At 35.0% G+C, this 24,201-nt stretch overlaps 1 protein-coding gene across 1 annotated transcript; it reads left to right on the top strand.

The window, feature by feature from the left end:
• Positions 1 to 986: 986 nt before the first annotated feature.
• LOC306850427 (serine palmitoyltransferase 2-like) lies at positions 987 to 24,111 on the top strand. The gene is made up of 12 exons (XM_079386086.1): positions 987 to 1,238; positions 3,762 to 3,956; positions 4,663 to 4,817; positions 5,092 to 5,240; positions 7,666 to 7,790; positions 8,743 to 8,836; positions 9,621 to 9,726; positions 9,907 to 10,126; positions 10,568 to 10,694; positions 18,554 to 18,689; positions 20,194 to 20,323; positions 21,941 to 24,111. Exons 1-12 carry the CDS (start codon positions 1,119 to 1,121, stop codon positions 22,058 to 22,060), a joined length of 1,677 nt encoding a protein of 558 aa, XP_079242212.1. The 5' UTR covers positions 987 to 1,118; the 3' UTR covers positions 22,061 to 24,111.
• The last annotated feature ends 90 nt before the right edge of the window (positions 24,112 to 24,201 follow it).

Raw genomic sequence — 24,201 nt, 5'->3', positions numbered from 1 at the left:
ACATTATGACAACTTACCCCATATAATTTTATTGTTAACTGAATCTAAAAAAAAAAAGTTTCTTGAAATAACAATTAACGATGTACTAGAAAACAACAACTAAAACTGAAATAAAAATGTGTATACACATTTTTTCAAACTAATAAAAACAACAAAAACAAATGACAAAATTACAAAAACTTACTAAAATGGAAACAGAAAATATAAAAATAAAAACTAACTCAAAATATTATTTAAAAAAATTATAAAAAGTCTAAATGAAACTAAAATATCACTAATCCCAGTTTTTAATGTATGCAAAGAAATTGACTTTCAAAAATAAACCTACCTTGAGAAATGAAAGATTGAAATTATATGAAAACTAGCCCGTCTCCCCTATATAATAATACATTTTATATTACCTTTCTTATTTTTTTAAATTTATATTTTTTATATTATTGTATATTCTATTAATTTAAGCTTTTAGTAATTTACAGTGTAATGTATCATTATAATTGGTATTAAAATGATAATACTTAAATTTATATAAATCTATACTATAAAATACACAGTACAAAAAAAAAAAAAAAAGGTTTCATCCATTCACTTGAATTTCCCTTATGCATGGGGAAGTAGCTTGATAGCAATATTTGCTAAAACGTATGTGTAAAGAGAAAAAACATGAATGCAATAGTGGATGTGTTAATCTTGTCACGTTGCTTCTTCCTGCTTTTGTTTGCCTGAATTTAAAACCGAGCCCAAAAACATTATCTTAGCTTGTTCACATTTTATAATTGATCTGATATGATTTGCAGCTGCGAGCATCAGACAAATATTCGAGCTATGCAGGGCCAGACAGGTGAAACACAAAAAGGTTACTAGAGTTCATTTCTCCCAGCAGCAGAAGCGAGAGGAGGACCACGCCCTTTGCTCCACAAACCACGCCCAATATCTCAACTCTGCGCTCTGATTGGTTGGCGCGACTAACGGGGCGTTGATTTCCGGATGCGGAGGCTGGAATTTCAGGTTTCTCCTTATGTGTTTCGGGGTAGCGGTGACGCGCGTCGCCCTGATCACCGACTCATTTTCATCTTCCCGTCTTCATGCATTTGATTGTATGTGTTTAGTCTTAGATAAGTATGACTGAGAGCGCGGGGAATAAAAATGAGGATTGTCATGCAGCGAATGGTGTGAAACCAGGACGAAATGGCATGGTGAAGAAGCATCATCACCATCATCAGTATCAAAAGCAGGAGAAGGTGAGGCCACACCATGCATTGAGATCTTTGCATTGCTAATATTTCATATATTGCAATATGCTGTTCGATGAAAATGATGATGTATGGCAACCCACAGCAGCTGTTCTCAATACTGTGTGTGCTCCGTTAGTGCATGACATGCAGTTTAGCTGTTTATGGCATGGTCACATGTGGAAAAGTAAAGTTTGACAGCCAGATGAGATGTAGACTTTCTCCTGATAATATTGTTTTATGAGCCCTGGCCATCGCAGCATCAAAAATATGATGATGTGGTTAATGGGATATTTCCATAAGTGAAAACTCGTCTGGATAAACTGTGTTTGTTGAACCAGAAAGTTAATGTGCAACCTCATGCTGCATTTGCATTAATGTAAGTCAAATGCATTGAAAACGGCAAGTCGAGATATTAGTGTCTTAACATTAACGACTTTTTTTTTTTTTTTTTACTTCAAGGACTTTTAAATATAAAACCAAAAAATTGGATAAAAATTCACTGGACAAGTAATGTGACAACTAGCCCTCCTCTCCATAATACAGTTATACTCCCTAATATAGATTTATATGTAATTATAAATAAATTATACTTTATAATTATAGTCTGTGTGTAGTTTATGTGAATATTTCATTTTATATTACTAGTTATACTAATGTAAATGGAGGTGCATATTAGTATATAAGTTATAGTAAATATATATATGTAGTTAGATTCTACGTTTATATGTATTGTTTTGTATAAAAACACTGTAGTAGTTTTAGTAATATACAGTAGTCAACATTTGAAGTGGATCAAAAAGTTCATGAAAGTTGTGCTAAGACAAGAATGCATTTTGATTTGAGGTTTTAGGACAACTTTGCTGAAAGGTTTTGATCCACTTCAGATGCGGACTAGTGTACATTATAATTTATAATCTGTATGTAGTTTATGTATATTAAAGGTATATTAGTATATTTTTTATTTAAAGTTATAAAAAATAGATCTATAGATTGATCAAAAAAGAATAATATTCTAATAAAATTCTACTTTTAGCCTGTATTTGATTAGTCTTTATAATACATATACCATGGGTTTAAGTCATACTTAAACATTATTAATATTAACATCTAGATTTTATTTCATCGCAATTAATTTCATGCAAAATAAAAGTTTTTGTTTACATTATATATGTATGTATACTGTGTATATTTATTATGTGTATGTAAATACTCTCACATACAGTATATATTTTGAAAATATTTGCTTGTTTATACATTTATATTTTAATATTCTTATATTTTATACTATATATAAATATATTTAATAAATAAACATAACATATATTTCTTAAATATATACATGCATGTGTTTGTATTTATATACACATCATGTGTATATATATATATATATATATATATATATATATATATATATATATATATATATATATATATATATATATATATATATGATGTGTATATAAATACAAACACATGCATGTATATATTTAATAAATATATGTTATGTTTATTTATGTGTGTATATATATATATATGTGTGTGTGTGTATGTGTGTGTGTGTGTGTATATATATATATATATATATATATATATATATACACATATTATGTAAACAAAAACTTATATTTTGGATGCGATTAATATTTTAATAGTTTAATAGATTAATAGTTTGACCGCACTAGTTTATAGATAATAAATCTATCGATGGATTGTATATCTAAACAGAAACATGCACTGCACAAAATGAGGAAGTCAAGTCAAGATCTTGATCTCATACCAGTTTCTTGTGCGGGTGATTGTAAGCAAATCAGAATTCAAGTTAAAGTTCTAGGAATTTCTGTCATGTGCCTCCTGTACTGTCAGTTTTTTGATTGGGAAACTTCATCTATTCCAAGATATTCTGTACTTTTTTTTAGTGTCACAACTTCTTTGTTTATCCAACTAAACTGTATTGTAGAGCTATATCAGCTCTTTCCACTTCTTCTGATTGGCTATCCATTGTAATGTTCAGCAACAGCTTTCAATGGTACATCACACACATCTAAGTTTTACAAATCTGTTGTCACGCATTTTTCAAAAGACTTTTCCTGGAAGGCGCTTTCAGCCTTGCAACTGAATGCAAAGTTGTGCTGCTGTCTTGGAGTTGGTGGCAGCTCACGTGGATGTTAGTAGTGTTGCTAGACTCCGTGGTATTTGTTAGTGGAGCATGACTAGTCACATGTGCCTGCAAATCACAGGGTCTTGAATTAACTGCTTCATCTGTTTTGTCCAAAACGTGTGTGTGATCCTTTGGTCACCATGAGTAACAGAGTTTTTGACAATGAGAGGCCAAACTTTGAAACTGTTCAAGTTAATCTGACTTTTGCATAGTGTCCATGAATGAAGCTTGCCACTGTTTCTGTACTAAACTGTTAAAGTAACCAAAAGGAATCTGTTTCTGTAAATGTTTGAATCGTACAAGTCTTTTAATCAGTAACTACAATGTGACGGTATCATGACTACAGTGTTTTAATGGGTATTGCTTTACAGGTTTATCATGCTGCATGCAATGGAGAACTTTACAGCAGGCCGTTCATCGAGTCCTTTGAGGAAACTCCCATGCTGGTTGCTGTGCTCACGTATATGGGCTACGGCATCCTCACGATCTTTGGATATCTGCGGGATTTCATGAGGGAGTGGAAAATAGAAAAATGCCACATAGCCAGAGAAAGGGAGGAGCAGAAGGTAAACATTGTCATGTGTACGTAGTGGAAAGAAGGCAAATATATGCACTACAGATCAAAATTATTTTATTTTTTTTGGAAATTAGTACTTTTATTCAGCAGGAAAGAAATACATTTAATATATATTTAAATAGAAAAAAGTAATTGTAATAATATTTTACAATATTACTGTTTTAGTGAAGTTTTGATTAAATAAATGCAGCCTTGGTCATAAGAGACTTCTTTCAAGAACAAAAATTTTGAACGGTACTAGTGTACTAATTTTAATGTAAAAAGGAAACTTTTTTTATTATAAATAAAGTGGTTTATTGTAAAATTTGCTGGTAGTTTCATGTTATAAGGAACATTTTTAAAGATTAAATTACAAAAAGTAGTAGTTTTTAAATTATGAAAACTCATATGCCTGAAAAAATGGTGTAATTTCCATAAAGCTGTGTAAAGCGTTATGGTATTGGTGTAAGTTTGAGAGGAAGAGGTTATTTTGTCAGAGGAAGGATATTGTGCAGTTTACCGTTACTGTAAAGTACTTTAGGGCACCGAAAGGTTGCACTGTTTTTTCTACATGCCTTTGATGGATGCTATTCTTCCTAAAATACTGGATCCAAGTCAACTTAGTCGCCCAAATGTAAGGAGCTGTTTTCAGGTAGTGAACAAAAAAATCTCAAGTATGTGAATCTGTTCTTTTTTTTCTTTTCTTTTTTGTCCAGGACTTTGTTTCACTTTATCAAGACTTTGAGAATTTCTACACAAGGAATTTATACATGAGGATTCGGGACAGCTGGAACAGGCCCATTTGCAGTGTTCCTGGGGCCACGTTTGACCTTGTTGAGCGCAGTTCCAATGATTACAACTGGACCTTTGAGTAAGTAGCCCGACTTGGACCTGAACAAGAAAAAACACCACGTCTTTGACTGTTTTACCTCCCAAGCTGAGAGCTGCATTAATCTAATGATTATAATATCAAGGTCACTTTCAAGCCAATGTACAATAAGCTTTCAAAAGTAAGGCTGCTAGTGAAAGGACTTGATTATAACCTGAAATATGAGGTTGCATGAGACTTACAATCCAGTCTAGGGTCGTCAATGATTAGTTTTGGATCAAAAGAAATCTTACGCAAGTGTATTGTGCTCTTTCAGGTACACCGGGCGAGTGGTGAAGGATGTGATAAACCTTGGCTCGTATAATTATCTGGGCTTTGCAGAGAACACAGGCACCTGTGCCACAGCTGCTGGAGAGCTGACGGTGAAATTTGGGGTGGGCGTGGCCAGCACTAGACAGGAAATGGGTGAGCGCTTATTAGTTACTGTTGCTTTTTGGGAAATATTTGGACATAAATGTCCATTAGGCACATTTAAGCATTAAACATAGGCATGCCACTCATTCCATGTGCCATTTGTGCTGCTGACATTATTGATAGCTCAAATTGTGTAGATTAGAAAGGAAAAGTGTGCAGTGTAGAAAAAGTGTGTAGAACTAAGGGCCAGTCGCACAGAAAGCATTTTTGTGTTTAAAATTGTGATACAGATGATAGTGGAATGTAAAAATAAACACTAGATCTAGAAACATGTTTTTTAGAAGTTTAATTTTTACAGTGCAGTGCCATGCGTGAAACGCTGCAAAAGGTGCAAGACACAGTAGCAATGGTCAAACGTGTCCATCTGTCGCATGTTAACATAGAAAACAATGGAAAAACAGTACAGTGGAGTGCAAAAACTCCTCCTCCTTTGTGAATGTTCTGTATTATAAGGCTACAGTTTACTTAACTTTGATTTGAGGAATCCTGTGGAGAAGCGCTCACAAAATGTCTCAAAACATAGTTTAGATGTGTCTAAGACATCTGTCTGAGTGTATATGGCTTTAGCAGCAGAGTTGGGGGAGGAATTTATACGTTTTCAACTTTTCTGAGAGAATTTTACCAGATAAACGGTGGAACAGCTAATGCTAAGCATGCTAATTAAAGAACTTTGGCTTCTAGATTTTAGACAATATTAGAAAAATATTGGTAAGGCTCTCAGATTGTCTCCAACATTGGCAACACATTTTGTGTTGGTTAGTGTAAAAAGATTTGCAGTGAAACTGAATTGTGACACATCTTTTCTTCTGTATTGCGAGTCCTACATCCAAGTATAACAGATTATCAAAAAATAAGAAAAATGTAGGGTGGGAGCAGGGTTGCTAGGTTTTCACAACAAAACTAGCCCAATTGCTATTTAGCCCAAAACTAGTCTAATCGCGTTTCTGGGTGGTCCCACAGTAAAAATTGTATCCTGGGGGGTAAAACGCAAGTTTTTTGGCGGGGTTCTTCTGGTAAAATTCTCATTCCAGGGGATAAATATCACATTCTTGGGGTCACTTTAACCCGCATACATGAAAAACAAGCCACGGCAAAAACTGTGGACTTGGCAACACTGGGCGGGAGTCTTGGTTTTGTCTATTGGTTGATGATTAGATACAGGCAGATCAGGGTTTTATTCCAGAAAGCACGGTTAACTTACCTTCAGCTAAACCCTGAACTTTGGGTTGATTAACCCCAAACCTTGCTTACTCGAGGTATGTGGTTCCAAAAACGCATCCGGGAGTAAGTTCATTCAACACAGAGTATATTCCTGGTTAAGACTCAAGACATTCTCAACAGATCGACGAGTCACTATGGAAACGGACGCTAAGAAAAAGCGCACCATGCTGTTTCTTTCTTCTTCTTTTATTCAATGGTCGTTTAGATGCTTAGTGCATATCGCCACCTAATTGATGGTTGTGTAATAATTTTTTTCCCCCGTTTAATCTTTAATCCTTGAGAATATGACTTCTATTTTTAGTTTGATGCTAACTATAATTAATTATATATTAAGTCATATCAGATATGTATTTTTATTATAGAAATACATTATAGAAAATGCCAGTCCATGTGTGAGATGATAATATAAAATGTAATAAATATATATAATAAATTAAACATTACCTGGTCATAGTGTTTTATAATTTATACAGATAACTGTTATATATGCCAATAAAATAAATAAAATAACCATATTAGAATAATATATTACCTTATTTATTACTTATATCAGCGCTTATATATATATATATATAAAGCTATATAATCTAATATTATATAATGTTGTGCGTTATCTGTCAGGCCCACTGAAGGCTGGTCAGTATGTCACACGTGCACTGATAGCACTGAAGTGAACTAACCCTGAACATAACCTGCTCCGGAGCAGGTTATCTTCAGAGAGCAAGTTACTATGGTTACTTACATACCCTAAAAGTCACCTCCGATTTTGGAACCGAAAGCCGAGTTTATCTGCTCGCTTATCCTCAAACTTACCCGGGTATGTCACATAACCTGCTTTCTGGAATACACCCCAGTTGAATACTAGCTTCCTGTTGATTGTAAGAAAGGGGCAGGTTTTAAGTGGACTAAACAAATGGAGAAGATGGTTGAAAGTAATGAAAGAAGTCTGTCGTTTTCACTGAATGGTGAAAGTTATGACATTTTGATTAAGATTTGTTTTAAAAGTGAAACATATAACAGGAATGAATTGTTCACTTCATGCTCTCTTTGAATCTAGTTATTTTATGGGCTTATGTGGGAGCTTTCTAGGATGACTTAACTTTCGAAATAAACACAGGTGTTGCTTCTCTAGCTACTGTTTATAGTAACTGAGTGTTTATTTGCATTAGCTGATTTATTTGTGTGATTTGCTTAGGCAACATCGACAGGCATGAAGAGTTGGAGAAACTGGTGGCGTCATTCCTGGGAGTGGAGTCGGCTATGGCTTTTGGCATGGGGTTTGCAACCAACTCCATGAACATTCCTGCGTTAGCTGGCAAGGTTTGAAGCACTAGACAGTTTAGTTTCCTCTTTATCTCTCTTTATCATCTGTCCCTATCTCTTGCTGTGATTAACCACCCTGGCAACTCCTAAATTTCATGGGAGTGTCAGCACAGGCGGATCCCACCTTGACCTGTCACTGCTTGTTTAATTGATACATAAGTTTCTGGTGTGTGAATGTTTTCCTTTGTTGGTTTAAGCACACTGGGTGGATGTGTCATATTTTATCACCAGTGCAGAGGGAGGAGATTACTGTAATGGCACACATAGACCACCGGTTCCAACTCAAACAGATTGTGTAGCTCACACAATGGAATGCACATGATAAGACAAAACTAAATCGCCACAGGAAACTTGCACCACAGAGATTTCCTAACCTCACTTCCTGTTGCAGGCCAAGAGAGGTCTAGTGATTTAGCACTAAAATGCCTGACTTTCCAGATTTACATGATCGAAACTACTTGATGAACAAAGGATGCGTAATATGGGGAAAGTCACGCATTACAAAAAACGGAGACAAAAGAAGCAGCAAAAAAGCTTTCGCTCGCATTTTTAAAAGGCATCATTTTAAAAGCTAATTAAAAACTGTAAGATTTTTTATATACACTACTATTCAAATACTTTTATTCAGCGAGGATGCATTCAATTTTGTATTTCAATTTCAAATAAATCCTGTTCTTTTGGACTTTTTGTCAATCATAAATATAAAAAACATCATGGTTTCCACAAAAATATTAAGCATCACAACTGTTTTCAACTGTGATAATAATAAGAAATGTCAGCATATTAGAATAATTTCTGAAAGATCTGTCAAAATGAAGAATGGAATAACGGATGATTTAGGAATAAATGTCATTTTAAAATATTTAAAATGGTTTAATATTTACATTTATTTTTGATTAAATAAATGCATTTTCTTACAGTGACCTGACACAGTTTGTTCTGTTTGCAGGGATGTCTGATTCTCAGTGACGAGTTGAACCATGCCTCTCTGGTACTGGGAGCCCGGCTGTCTGGCTCCACCATCCGGGTCTTTAAACACAATAGTGAGTTTACACTGACGGGCACATATCTTATCTTATCATCACCATATCTTAATGCCTCAGTCCTTGTTCACAGCTGTTAACAGCACAAAGGTAAAGAATGAACATTTGGTGCAGCTCCAATGCACACAAAGCGTGACATTGCAACTGCTTGAGTGGAAGATTGACAGACCTTGACCCAAGTTGAGGTCCTGAAGTTTACCTATTTGTATTCTGGATTGTTTTTGAACTTGTTTCTGAATGCCATTTTGGTTAATGTCCAGTCAAACACCATGAATACAAATTTTTATCACTGGAAAGGTCAGCTCTCCATCGCATTTCAGCTGTGTTATTCTAAATGAATCATTTAAATTGGCAATTTGGACAGATGACTGTCAGTGATTAATAAATGAGCTTCTAAATTGATAAAGTAACTTGAGGTGAATAGGTAATGGTCCTTGAAACTCTTGAGTCAGATTGTAGAGGCTTGGGGAAACTTCAGCAGGACTCTGATTGCTTATAACTGAAGTGCTTGAAGCAGTTCTTGCACTGACGCTTTGTATTGAATTTATGTGCTATGGTTTCTTAAATTATGACCAAAGACACAGATAACATTTTACTACACTATGACCCTGAAATACCACATAGTTAGTATATGGCTGATGAATGAAAACCACTTTATCAGTAGTTTACATCACCAATATCATGCCATTTAATCTATTTTTTATGAATAAAGCCTTACACAAATTTAAAAAAGTATTTGTAGTTATTTTACTCTGGGTTAAACATTTTATTTGCTTAAATGCAGATATGCAGAGCCTGGAGAAGTTGCTCAGAGACGCTATCATTCATGGTCAGCCTAGAACACATCGACCCTGGAAGAAAATCCTCATTCTTGTGGAGGGCATCTACAGGTGATTAAACTCTCTTGTTTATGTCAAATTTATTTAATTATTGAAAATGTGCATTCTGTACTTCTGTGGCTTTCTCAAGTGTGGAACATGTTGCCACATGTACATTCTTGACAGTTTAACGATCAAATTAATTGCCACACATTTCAAAGTTTAATGGACTATAACCTGTTATTTACTCAGTATGGAGGGCTCCATTATACGGCTGCCAGAAGTTATAGACCTGAAAAAGAAGTATAAGGCCTATCTTTATCTGGATGAGGCTCACAGTATCGGGGCATTAGGACCCAACGGTCGAGGGGTGGTGGAGTATTTTGGATTGGACCCTAAAGATGTAGAGGTCATGATGGGCACCTTCACAAAGAGCTTCGGAGCTGCTGGTGGATACATAGGAGGGAGGAAGGTATAAATTTCAAGTGCCAATTCATAAATTTTACGAATAGCAGAAGTCCAAACAATAATTTGTTATATACTCTCCTTATGATTTTATTTAATACAAAGGTTGTGAAAAGCGAAAAGAGGTTTAGCAAATATATATGTATATATTTTTTTTAAAGATATCTCTTATGATCACCAAGATTGCATTTATTAAAAATGACTAAAAATACGGTAAAAAGCTATTATTATATTATTATAATGTGATTTAATGTGTAACATTATTTTTTTTTTAAGTAAGGTACAAATCTTTACTGTCATTTGAATATAAATTTTTTTAAACATACTAAGTTTTGACCGATAGTGTATAATTTCTTTAGTCATTTGAAAAACTGATTAACTGATATACAAAGCAGACAGAACATTTTGCATTTTGTCATTATGAAACATCTTGCTTTTTATGCTTTAGGATTTGATAGACTACCTGCGAACTCACTCTCACAGTGCAATTTACGCCACCTCTATGTCGCTTCCTGTTGTGGAGCAAATCATCACTTCTATGAAGTGCATTATGGGGAAAGATGGAACAACAATAGGTGAGTTTTACTTTTATTTTACCTACTTTATTTTTCTTTGTATTTTTTAATATTTACAGAATCTGAGGCACCCAAAAATGTTATCATTTACTTGCCCTCATGTTGTTCCAAAAGCATGTTATTTTATTTCATCCATAGAACTCATAAGAAGAAATATTGAATAATATAGTGGCTGTTTTTTTCCTAATGAGTGTGAACCGAAGAAAAACAAAACACCATAAAAATAGCTTTGTGTGATGAAGAGATAAATTATACAATCACATGTGTTTGGAATGACATGAGAGCAAGTAAACAAAGACAGAATATAAATAAAAAAAATTTTAGGCAAGTAAATAGTCAACTGTGTGTTGTTGAGTGCACCACAAGGTGGCAGGATTGACCCAAAAATAAATAAGCAGCTTGCAAGGATGTACTATGGATGGTGCTCAGCATTTTGAAGCTGCTTTACATAACATGTGTACACTTATTTACCTGCCAGATGTTTTTTTTTTTCTTTTTTACCAAAGTGCCATTCTAGAACTTGCATATTGCAGCAGATAATACAAGTGGCATAGATACAGATCAAGATGCCAAACATTTCAAACAAGAATGCTGTGTCACGAAGTCACAAGATGAAGGTGTTAGGCAAAATTATCCAATGTGTGTTTTTTTTTTCATCTGACAATCAGTCGTACAGTAAACAGTCACGTCTTCCTCCATATGTAATTTTCTGTTCTCATCTGCACATCATTCACTGAAAGCGTCCCTTTACTTTGTCAACTCCATTGTTCTTGTCTTTGCTTTATTGGCTGTTTCATTTCACTGTGAAAATACAGACTTTATGTTTGTTTGCTCTGTGCGCTCTGGATAAACTTGGCCCAGAAATTGAAATAAGTATTTCTCAAGGATCACGTTGAAGTGAGACGAGGAGGGGGGGGGTCTGTCTTCATACAATTTCCCAGTGCTCATGAAATGAGACTGATTAGTTGTACAGCTGTACACCGACTCTGTCCAGGTAAAATATTTAGCTCAGAGTTAAAACCTCAGAAATGTGTTAACAATTACCCATGTAACTAGTGTGATCTGGCCCTTTGGTTAGACCCACCAAACTGCCTGTTTTCCCCCTGCCACTCAATCAACGCTGGCAGCTACAACAAACAGGCTCTACCGGTCTGCCGGGTCTAGGTGAAGTGCTCAATATGACTAATATGAGTATTACTTTGCTTGGCTAACGGCTATTTTCATCTCCTTACAAAGACTTATTGTTTCCATCATCCTTAAAGATGTCTCCTGAGAACATCTTGCTGTCTCCCAGAGACTTTTCTCTTCTCCTTCACCTGCTAATGGACTTCCTGACTTTCACCAGCATTCCACATTGATGCAAAAAAACAAAAAAAAAACTCTTGACCTATGAGATGATCCAGCTCTTGTTTGGGATTAATAAGGTGCTTTTTACATATAATTATTTTTTATTTTCAAGAACAAATGAAATTAATTCAGTATTTTAGTCTCTCCCCAGGCAATCGAGAACAGACTAGAAACTAATTATTGAAAGGTTACGATCATTAAAAATTCTAAATTAAAATAAGAACATATACATATAACATTAATATACATCTCCGTTATTTTAAATTAGTGCATTTGACTAATTTTTAATTTTTTTGGGAGGAATTTTGAAGCAAAAACCAATCATTCATATAACATTTTTCACATCCACACAAATTCAGTATTTATCCAGAACTACAAAGAATTGCTGTGCAAAAGTATTTGAGTGCATTTGGAGCTTTTTATGCATGCAGTAATAACAGGTTACTGATTAACCGATGACATTTATGTAGATTAACTGATATTGGAGCATCTAAGAGTGAGAACAAAGGTGGACCTGAACAATCAGAGTGTTTGTGTGGGTTTGTTGGGGGTTGATGCACAAAGAAAACTAATCAAGCAAAGGTCAACTGGGAGACATCCTGTGTATCCTCATGGGAACTGAAACTCAGTCGTCCCTGCTTTCTGTGGTCCTTTCATTCTCAGATTATGCATCCAACTCCAGCCACACTTGATCTGCTCTGTTTTACCCACATGTTTGATTTGACGCCCTGTATTGATCTGACAAGTGGTTTCAGTGTGGACAAATTGCCTCCAGCACTCATTTACTGCCAGGTTTACAATTTATATTCTTTCATAAAGTGTCATTTCATTCCTTTTGTGGCAAAACAAAAGTTTTCAATCCCACTTTTCTAGTTTATGCAATTTTAAATAGTTTCAATATTTCTTGAAGGCAATTTGACACCTATTTTCATCTGCCAAGTTTGCTTTGGATGTCATACTTGGATTTTCACTGTACTTGGGTAATTTTAGTCAGTGAAGCCGATTTCATAATCAGGATGACTATTATGTAGAATTTGTTTCATTATATGTGACCCTGGACCACAAAACCAGTCATAAGTGTCAATTTTTTAAAAATGTATATATTTTCTAGTTATTCCATATTTTCCAGTTAAAATATCTTAGAATCATTAAAACAAGATCAGTTTAGCTGAGAAGCAACACTGTGTACAATAATAAGACTTGTTTTTAGGGAGTGTATCTTTAATATTTAATACAATTGTATTCTATTTAATTGCACTGGCAGGTTTTACTTTTTGAAGTATAAATAAGTTAAAAACAAGTGAAAAAGTCTGTCAGTGCAGTAAGACAAAAATATAGTCTATTAAAACAACTCTTAAAATTACTTGAAGCAACAGTGCATAAAGTATGATCTTGTTTTATGGATTTTAGACATTTTTACTGGAAAAACAAGCAAATTAAAAACTTTATTTTTTCAGTTCAATGAGGTTTGTCCTGGACTGGCCTACATTTTCAATTTATTTATTGTTTCTGAATACAGATGCAGATGCTTTCACAGTCTAGTGGTTTCACAGTCTGACGTGTCCTTGGCCTAAAGGGAAATAAAGTTTTCTTTTGAGCAGATCTGGCTTTCAAACCATCCAAAACTCCTGGCGTCCCCACACAAACAAGCAGATAAGAAATATTCCTGGCCTTGCTCATTCTCAGGGGAAGAAATTTGAGAATTCGAAAGATTTTGTCTCGTAAGTCACAGTAGTTACACAAGTTGGCATTTTTATCTTTCTGTGGTGTGTGGTGATGAGCATACCTGATCTCATTGTTAAGTCTGGTTACTTCTCTGTACACACAGGCGGACTTGACAAACACTGGACATTCATCTTTGTCTCGAGGTGTTGACTTGCTCTGTGAGAGAGGGCAGATACACATGTTTTAGGTGTAAGAATGTGTTTACCCACACCCCCCTTAAAGCAGGATAATGGATTGTTATTCCAGATGTGGTGATGTGCTTCTGTTTCTTTGACACTTCCATTGTTGTGCAAGTATTTAAACCAGCTGACCTACCCTAACTGGCATCCATCAATCAATGACTAGAGCTGCAACATCTAATTGTTACTGAAAGTCAACAATGGGCTTCATTATTGGCTTATAGACATTATACATGGTAGCACCGTATTTCATTTATGACAGGAATTAAAATGAGGCTGTGAGGGATTTAAGTAGGGTGGATCATACTGTTGTTTAACAACACGCTGAATGTTCAGCTGATGACATGTCTTTCCAAAAAAAATAAAATAAAAATTCAGTAGTTAAAAACTCCATAAAACAGTTTTGAAAGTTGTGAAAATGATGAGATATAGGACCTTTTAACCAGTGTGTTCCATTGTAAATACTCGTCTTTTCCCTCACAGCACAATAATGTTAGCTGTTTGTTGCTGGACTTTAAATTTACCTTTAATTTAATAAGATGTAATTGAAATCCTGCATGCTATTTTTATAAGAATTATAGGATTTTATAGGATGTGCATTACCGTTTAAAAGTTTTTAAGACTTCTATTTTTAATGTTGATGAAAGAAGTTTCTTAAACTCACCAAGCCTGCATTTATTTGATCAAAAGTACAGTAAAAACAGTAATCTTACAATATACTGTTATCTATTTTAATGCAAATTTAAATCTATTCCTGTGAATGCAAAGCTGAATTTTCAGCAGCGATTACTTCAGTGTCACATGATCCTTCAGAAATCATTCTAATATGCTGATTTGGTGCTTAAGAAACTTTTCTTATTACCAATGTTGAAAACCGTTTTTGTGGAAGCAGAAATTCAGAATTCTTTGAATAGAAAGTTCAAAAGAACAGCATTTATTTGAAATATAGATCTTTTGTAACTTATATATAAAATGTCTATTACTTTTGATTAGTTTAATGTGTCCTTGCTAAATACAAGTTTTAGTTTCTTTAAAAAAAAAATCTAACTGACCCCAAATTGGAATGCTAGTGTAAATGTAAAACGTCTCTTGAATTCACTGGAAAAGTGATGTTACTGATCAGAAGAGTGTATGTGGATGACTGTGAAATGAATCAACCCATAAACGGGTGTAAAATCCCCTGTTCACTTTCCGCTGACTTGGACTTCAGCATCAGGACAGCTGCTAGCTAGTGAGCGCCATTGCAGCCCATGAATGATTGAGGCCACAGATTTGAGCCTGGAAGGAGCTGCTTTGCTTCCTGTTGCCCTTGTCCAGAGAGGTCCTCGTACGGGGTGAGGAGGCTTTCGGCACATCAGCTGCCCTCAACTCCTGTTGCTTTTACTTATCTCCTCCCTTCAGATGAAAAGGAAGTAAGGAGGAACTAGGCGTTTCAAAAAAGGGAAACAGTCCCCACATCTGGAAGCTCTTTTGGTCCCTTTCGCTGCCTCTCGCTCCAGATCTTCCAGCTTTGGGTCTGGAAGAAGTTAGCGGGGGTGTGCGTTGTGAAACTAGCTGTTGAAAAGGTACCCCAGAAAGATTTACTTTGGAGACTCATACTCCACCTCTTTGCACTCGCCCTCCCCCAAGGCCCTACGGCCCTGGCTCGCTATCTCAATGGCCTCAGTGTTGGGCAGCTTGAACTTCCGTTAATGTCTATTGCTTTCAGATGCTCATTTTCATAGTTGTTCACCTGAGATGTTGCCGTAGTTCTTTAATTCTCTGTAGCTATTCATTAGAACCTCTACAGGTTCCTTAATTGTTAGGGTTGTCAGACAAAATTACCTCGATTTAACTCCTCGTCTTCCTGAGCAGTTCTGCTTCTTGTTGCTGCTGGAATGTGATCTGTTCTGTTATTCTACATGTTTTATTTTGAATATCTAATTGCATTTTTAAAATACCTTTTATGCTTAATTTGGGCATCAAACTAGATTAGGAATTTTAAGCGCTTCTAAACAGAAAAAATAAGGTTTAGTATTGAATAAATTGCTCAAAATGTATAAATACACACTGCAGTTCAAATGTTTGGATTCCGTTAAAAAAATGTTTTTGAAAGAAGTCTCTGATGCTCACCAAGGCTGCATTTATTTGATTAAAAATACAGTAAAACACAGTCATTATTTGAATATTCCTACAATTAAACTGTTTGTATTTTAATATATTTTAAAATGTCATTTATTCCTTTGACGCAAAGCTGAATTTTCAGCATCGTACTCCAGTTTTCAGTGTCACGTGATTCTTCAGAAATCATTCTAATATGTGACCCTGGAGCACAAAACCAGTCTTAAGTCGCTAGGGTATATTTGTAGCAATAGCCAACAATACATTGTATGGGTCAAAATTATCAATTTTTCTTTTATGCCAAAATTCATTAGGATATTAAGTAGAGATCATGTTCCATGAAGATATTTTGTAAATTTCCTTCAGTAAATATATCAAAACTTCATTTTTGATTAGTAATATGCATTGCTAAGAACTTAATTTCGACAATTTTAAAGGCAATTTCCTCAATATTTAGATTTTTTTGCACCCTCAGATTCCAGATTTTTAAATGGTTGTATCTCAGCCAAATATTGTCATATCCTAACAAACCATGCATAAATTAAAAGCTTATTTATTCAGCTCTCAGATGATGTATACATCTCAATTTCGAAAAATTGACACTTAAGTTTTGTGGTTCAGGGTCACATATGCTGATTTGCTGCTTTGGTGAAACATTTTATATAATTATGCTTAATATTTTTGTGAAAAACTGCAGCAATGTTTTTTTTACAGTATTCTTTGATTTAATAAAGATTTAAAAAGAAAAAAAAACTTTTGTAACATTATAAATGTCTTTACTGATTTTTCTTAACAATTAAATATATCCTTTCTGTATTAAAGTATTTAAAATCCTACTGACCCCAAACTTTTTAACAGTACTGTATGTTTTTATTTATTGAACATTAGCGTTTAACTTGGATTGCAATATTTTATATGGTTTTAATGTCACTCTCACAGCTGCATGATTTATCCAAAATATATTAATGTTGATATGAAACAAAATATGATATTATATGATATGACGTCAATCTTCTGTGGAACACAAAATAAAATGTTTTAAAAAGTGCCTCAGTGTTTTCCTGACCATACAATGATGGTCAGTGTAGTTTTGGATCCCAATGACTTGCATTGTATGGACAAAAACAGTTGAAACATTCTTCAGAACGTCTTCTTTGGTGTCCCACTGAAGAAAGTAAGTCATGCAGGATTGAAATGACATGAGGGTGGCTAAATCATGACAGAATTTTAATTTTTGGTGAACCAATTGGTACTAAAAGATTTGATATGAACATTTTGAGAACTGCTGCCACAGTTCATAGTGCTACTTTAGTTGGGCAAGGGACCAATGGGAATCACCACAAATACAACTGGGCTTCCAGTGTGTTTAACGTTACACATTGGCCAAACTTAATTTCCTTACCACGGAGTGGCTGACCCGGTCATGACTTGTGGAACCTGCTTTATCTGTCAGTGGCCAATTTACATAGGGGGATTGAGGAAGGAGTCCAGTTTCACAGCCAGTCAAGTCTCCTTTCACAAGGGCTCATCAGATGGAACCTCAATAGCCCCGTCATATAGACCAGGCCAAATTGTTCAACCTTGGGATCCCTTCTTTCTTTATGATCCTTGTTTTGCAAAACCACTAAAAAGCTGAATATTACAAGGCCAGACAGAATGTCAAGTCATAACAGCACAGCAAATTTTCAGGATCTTGTAGTTTTATCACCCTGCAGGCACGGCAAGTATGACAATTGCTAGATTTTTGGCATCTGGATGACACCGGGATGACATGCTTTTAGCATGCGTGGAATGTTTGACGAAGCAGAACCGAGGCATTCAGAAACGTAAGACTTTAAGCGTGGCTCTCAGATCACTGCGGTGGACTGAGTGTTTTAAGAGCTCCATTGACGTGGATCGCTCAGCAATCCTCCCCCAGGGAACATACGTCCTGCTTAAAGAGGGGGCTGCTGAAAAATCAAGACACTAATTTTCCTGTTTTTGTCAGGATTATTGGAACCATGATTGTTTGGAGTATAATTCTCATTCTTCCGCACCAATCACACAGTGGATTGTTGCAGGCTTCTGTAACCTGCAGCACCAGGGTGTAGTTTAGCCAGCTGATTAAAATCTTTCTGCCATTAGACGTCAAGCTTTGATGGATCTGAATTGTGCACTTTGGATGCATAGAAAGTAAACATCTGATACTTTTTTTCTGTGTACGAAGGGCATGTGCTTTGGTGATATGATGGGGGAAAGTTACAATGTGGTATAAAATCAGCAGGTATTAAATATTTCTTCTTGAACAGTTTTTAGATCTACCGATCGTGGAGGTTTAAGTATAAAGTTTATAGCTCAGGTGGTCGACTTTCCTATTATCTGAAATAATGAGTTTTGTGGCTTAGTGAATTTTAATTGTCTGATCGCATGAAAGGCTGTGGAAAAAGATGCGGAGTGCCAGAGGACAGAATCACCTTTTTTTTTCTGAGAACTTGAGCTTAATGGTTTGGGTGTGTTTCTTGGTTTCAGGCCGTTCACGTATCCAGCGGTTGGCTGAAAACACAGTCTATTTCCGTAGGAGACTGCGGGAGATGGGATTCATCATCTATGGCAACAATGACTCACCTGTGGTACCCATGATGCTCTACATGCCTGCCAAAATCGGGTTAGTCTTTTTTTTTTTTTTTTTTTTCCTCTCTCTTTTCAATCTCTCAGTATACTCATGCATGCTAATATCCTACATATTAAAGAAGCAGTTCACACACAAATCCCATATACAATAATCCCACAAAGAAATTCGCCAAAAAAAGAATAAGTCTGTACAGCTTATGCACTATAAGTGTTTTAAAGCCTCATGATAGCTCCATATGCAGCTCTGAAAATCAAATAAAATGTATGATTTGACTTCTTCAGATTTCCAAAGTTAAAGAATAAAGTGCACAAGTCGTATGCACTATTTTGCTAGTACTTTATTAATCCTTTACAGCATTCCTCCTTTGTGCTCTAGTGTTATTTTAGTATTATTTATGTACTATTATAGTTATTATAATTATATTTTATTAATATTTTGAATTGGCTTATATTTTTATATTTTCAGGTTTCATTTTACTTTTGAATGCATTTTTAAGGTCATTTTTTATCTTTATTCTTGCAACTCACAATTATAAGACCATTTAAGACACTAATAGTGTCTCTGATTTACATTTCTGTAGCAAAAACATTTTATTTTAGGTATGTTTTAGTATTTTCTGTGCATTTGTCATTTAATTATTATAATTTTTTTTATATTTCTCATATCTATAATTAATTTTGATTTCAGTTTTAGTTTCAAAAGCTTGGTTTCAGTAAGTTTCCAGGACAACATTTCAAATTTTTGTTGATTTTTTCAAAGTTAATTTATTTTTTTATTTATTTTATGTAATATTTGTGACTCTGGACCACAAAACCTGTCAAGGGTCAAAGGTTTTTTTAAATTGAGATTTATACATCATCTGAAAGCTGAAGCATAAATAAGCTTTCCATTGATGTATGGTTTGTTAGGATGGGACGATATTTGGTCGACATACAACTATTTGAAAATCTGGAATCTGAGGGTGCTAAAAAAAAATCAAAATATTGAGAAAATCGTCTTTAGTTGTCCAAATGAAGTCCTTAGCAATGCATAGTATTAATGGAAAATTATGTTTTGATGTATTTACGGTAGGAAATCTTTACTGAATATCCTAATGATTTTTGGCATAAAAGAAAAATTTATAATTTTGACCCATACAATGTTTTGATGGCTATTTCTACAAATATACCTATGTGACTTAAGACTGGTTTTGTGGTCCAGAATCGCATTTTATTTTATTTCACCCCTATTACCAAAGATTTCTGTTTTTTTTTTGTTTTTTTTTAACCACATACTGGTTCAAAATGACATAAGGGTGAATAAATAATGACTGAATTTTCATTTGTAGGTGAAGTAATACTCTTGAAGACAAATTTTTTGTTTAACAAGGTTTCAGGTCTATAAACGTCCAAATAAATCCAAATGGATTACACTCATAATAGATTCATAGTAGTGCCTCATAATAGAACAAAAACAAGCGCATAAGGGAAAGCTTAGTTTGGAAAGAACTTCTTAAATGTTTTCTTGAAAATTGATGAGGTTGTGTCTGTGTTGCCAGGGCGTTTGGTCGGGAGATGTTGAAGAGAAACATTGGAGTAGTGGTGGTGGGCTTCCCAGCCACGCCGATCATAGAGTCCAGAGCCCGCTTCTGTATCTCGGCGGCCCACACCAAGGAAATGCTGGACAGGGTAACTACTCGTTTTCTCGCCACAGCGAGTACATCCAATAATTTACTTTTCACTTCAAAGCAGCATTGTACCCTTTTTACTAGGCTTTGTTTCTCATGCCATAAATTTTAGTGTTTACGATGGAATATGTTGACTTAATGGAAAAAACTATGAGCCTTCATGACATACTGATGTTAAAGTCGAAGTACAGAGCCCCATAGGGTGAGTTTGGTTGAAATGTGCTTTACATGTCAAGAAGGAAGACTTTCAACAGGAATTAGACCAGAAACGGCTGTCGTCTCTGTACGTCAAGTTCAAACCCCTGTCCATCAATCTTCTGAAATATAGTACTTCAAACCTGATACAAATTTTATGTTTGAAAATAATCACTGTCTAAAGAATTCCAGGCTCCTCTTCAAACTGTCCTGCGCTATAAATTAATGCAGGTCTCGACTGAGGCCGCCGTTGAGGGGTTTACATAAGCAGCGCCTGCCACAGGGGTCTGCACTGGCAGCAGATCAAAGAGCATCTTAATCTGCCTCCCCAAGGACACTTTGATTTAACTATGGTGAAAAGCACACCGGCCGTCAGCCCCCCTCCCCGTGCTTAAGAAAACACTGTGCACTTTGATGTGACCAGTTATCACGTCAACACATTTTTCAGTGTCCTTCTGACATGTTTTCTTGCATTTCTTCCATCGCTGAATAGCTGAGATTGTACAAAGTGCATAACAAAAGTTTAAAGGTTTTAGAGCTGGACAGTTTCATAAAAAAATCATATCACAATATATTTTTGTCACCTTTGCATGCTTTTATCCATATTATTATTATTTTATTCAGTGACCTTCTGACATATTTTCTAGCATTTCTTCCATTGATAAATGACTAAGATTGTACAAAGTGCATAACAAAAATCTGAAGGTTTTAGAGATGAAAAAAAATTAGCCTTATGGTGAAATGTATGTATAATTGATGTATTTGTCCTCTATTTTGTTTGAAAGTGTTGTGCTTTGTCTACTTATTTTTTATTTTAAAATCATAGAAACCATCATTTCAACCAGACAGACATTTTTGTCAATTAGATTTGAAATGTTTAATGCAAATAGTAAAATCTAATAATAAATAACAGTAAAAATCTAGTTTTGACAAAAAAAACCACACATGTAAATGACATTTAAATATGAATATTCAATAGTTTTATTTATATGCATGGGAATAACTGTATTTATCAACATTTTTGGCTGAAACATTGTAATAAGTGAAAGATGTCAAGCAGAGATCAAAGTTTTGACTCAATTCATTGAACTTACCAAATCTAATTGCGTTTTTGTTTACAGTGTTGCTTAATTACTCGTGAATATAGAATATATCAATCCGCCCTAGTGCATATAGACTTAAATGTCTTTAAAAATGATCAAGTGTACTTAATAATGGACATTTTGTGCATTTAATGGTAACTTGAACCAGAAGTCTGTATGGTATCAATTGCAGTCTAAATAATGCAACTAGCATTGCCACAACTATATTATATCAAACTTTTAAAGTACTGCATGGTAGGTGGCAGCTGCTTCTCAGCATTAGCATGTTATGACTTACATGTGTAACCATGAAAGTAATGGAGCATGATGATTGTTTTCAGGCGCTGGATGTGATCAGTGAAGTAGGCGATCTGCTGCAGCTGAAGTATTCGCGGCACAAAGTTCTTCCCTCATTGGACCGGCCCTTTGACGAGACCACATATGAGGAGAAGGAAGAGTGACATACTTCCTATCTGAACCAAATGTGCACTGCTCATCTTCTGATCTCCAAAAGGAAGCAGCGAACCACTTAATAAATATAACTTATTTTAAACTTAGGTATATCATCTTTATTTTAACACGTGAAGCTTTGAACACAAACAAAACACTGATGCTTTTAGAAAAAAATGCTTTTTGTCACTCCCCAGTTTCCTCTACTGCATTTGTCACCTCAGTTTTGTTTTGACGTGAGGTTTGGGGTCTGTTTTTAACTCGTTGTGGCATTCGTTTAGGGAAATTAATACTTTGATTTTTCTCTGCCAGCCACATGAGGCTTTGAGCTGCTTGTGTACTTGCTAAAGCCATATGTCACTGCAGCCTTCAAAACCGTTTTTGTGTACAAAAACCATTGAGATTTTTTTTTTCCTATAGTAAGTGAGAACAGACTGGCAGTGAACCCATAATTCCGAGGATCCTAACCCATGAAAGGAATTACAGGTTCTTCTTATTGCATTGTCAGTACATTCACTGTGTTACCTAAATCAAACTCCAAAACCTCCACAACTTGGCTCTCTAGTTGTTGTTGTTTCCACTAATTTTGACTTGCGGCCAGCTCTGGTGTCTTGCTTCAATCTGGCTATCGTTTTTCTTATGTTACCAGGATATTTTTTTTTTTTATCCAGATACATATCGCGGAGGGCGATGTTGGTTATGTCTGAGGGAAGTCTAGGTAGAAACAAGCATATTTATCAAATTTTCAAACTTGGATGCTGATGATATGCATTATCTCCAAAGCTGCAGCGCAAGTTGTGCGGTATGATTCCAAAACTTTGTAGAAACTTTACATCTTAAAAGAATCATTCACCCAGAAATGAAAATGTGGTGAAAGTTTACTCGCCTTCAGGCCATCCAAGATGTAGATGAGTTGGTTCCTTCATCAGAATTTACTCTTCATCCACTTACTCCCCAGTGGATCCCCTGCAGTGAACCGGTGCAGTCAGAATGAGAGTTCAAACAGCTGTTAAAAATATCACAATAATCCACAAGTAATCCACATGACTCCAGTCCATCAATTAATGTCTTGTGAAGCGAAAAGCTTTGTAAGTTTTTGTTTTTCTGTGTTTGTAAGAAATCTATCATTAAGGCATTTTAAATTTAAACTGTCACTTTTAGCTAAAATATGTGTCCTCTATTCATAAATTTTTTTAATTTAGTGTAAAAGTCCATCCCCTGTTGTCCTTTCACCTCAAAATCCACCAACATATTTGTTTAGAACTGTTTTGGGCTGTTTTTGCTTAAAAGCTACTTGATTTGTGCATATTTTTCTGCTGATTCAGACGAAATTACCTTTTCACTGGAGCAAGCAATATTATGCATAGAGGATAGTTATTTGAAGTTAAATATATTACAAACATGCAGCTTTTTGATGCACAAGACATTAATTGATGGTCTGGAGTCATGTTTGTTACTTGTGGATTATTGTGATGTTTTTAGCAGCTGTTTGCACACTCATTCTGACGGCACCCATTCACTGCAAATGATACATTGATGAGCAAGTGATGTAATGCTAAATTTCTCCAGATCTGTTCTGATGAAGAAACAAACTCATCTACATCTTGGATGGCCTGAGGGTGAGTAAATTTAAATTTTCCTTTGACATGCAACTATTTTAGTAGTAACTTATTAGTGTATGAATGCAATGCCATGACTAACTAATAAGTTTGCTCGCCCGCAAGAGTTTTCATTGTGTAGTTATATAAGCTTTCCTCAATATTGATTAAAGTTAGTTGTCTTATGATTTCCAAAGTCTTTAAAACACTTTATGTATATGTTTCTTTAATGTACATATTTATTTATTTTTCATGTTTCATATCTTTTATTGTTTGGAGAAGTGTACTTTAATCATCAATGGCAGCTCCAGATATCCTCATGTATGCACATGCATGATGTGCATGCTCTCAGTGCACATACTACTGATGAGTATTTTTATATCATTTTAATATTCTCAGCAAAGCATGTGGAATGTAATCACTGAATCTGCTGGTTTATGATGCTTTAAAGGTGCTGAAATGTACACTCTTTGTTCTGTTTTGTGGCTTCTGTCGCTTTGGTCCTGTTGGGTAGTACATTCTCCCATGTATTTAATTTAGTACAAGTCTTTTAC

This window comes from Barbus barbus (genome assembly GCF_936440315.1).
Source record: "Barbus barbus genome assembly, chromosome: 30".
NCBI lineage: Eukaryota > Metazoa > Chordata > Actinopteri > Cypriniformes > Cyprinidae > Barbus > Barbus barbus.
Note: the sequence above shows the minus strand (reverse complement) of the source record. Positions and strands in the feature narration are given on the sequence as shown.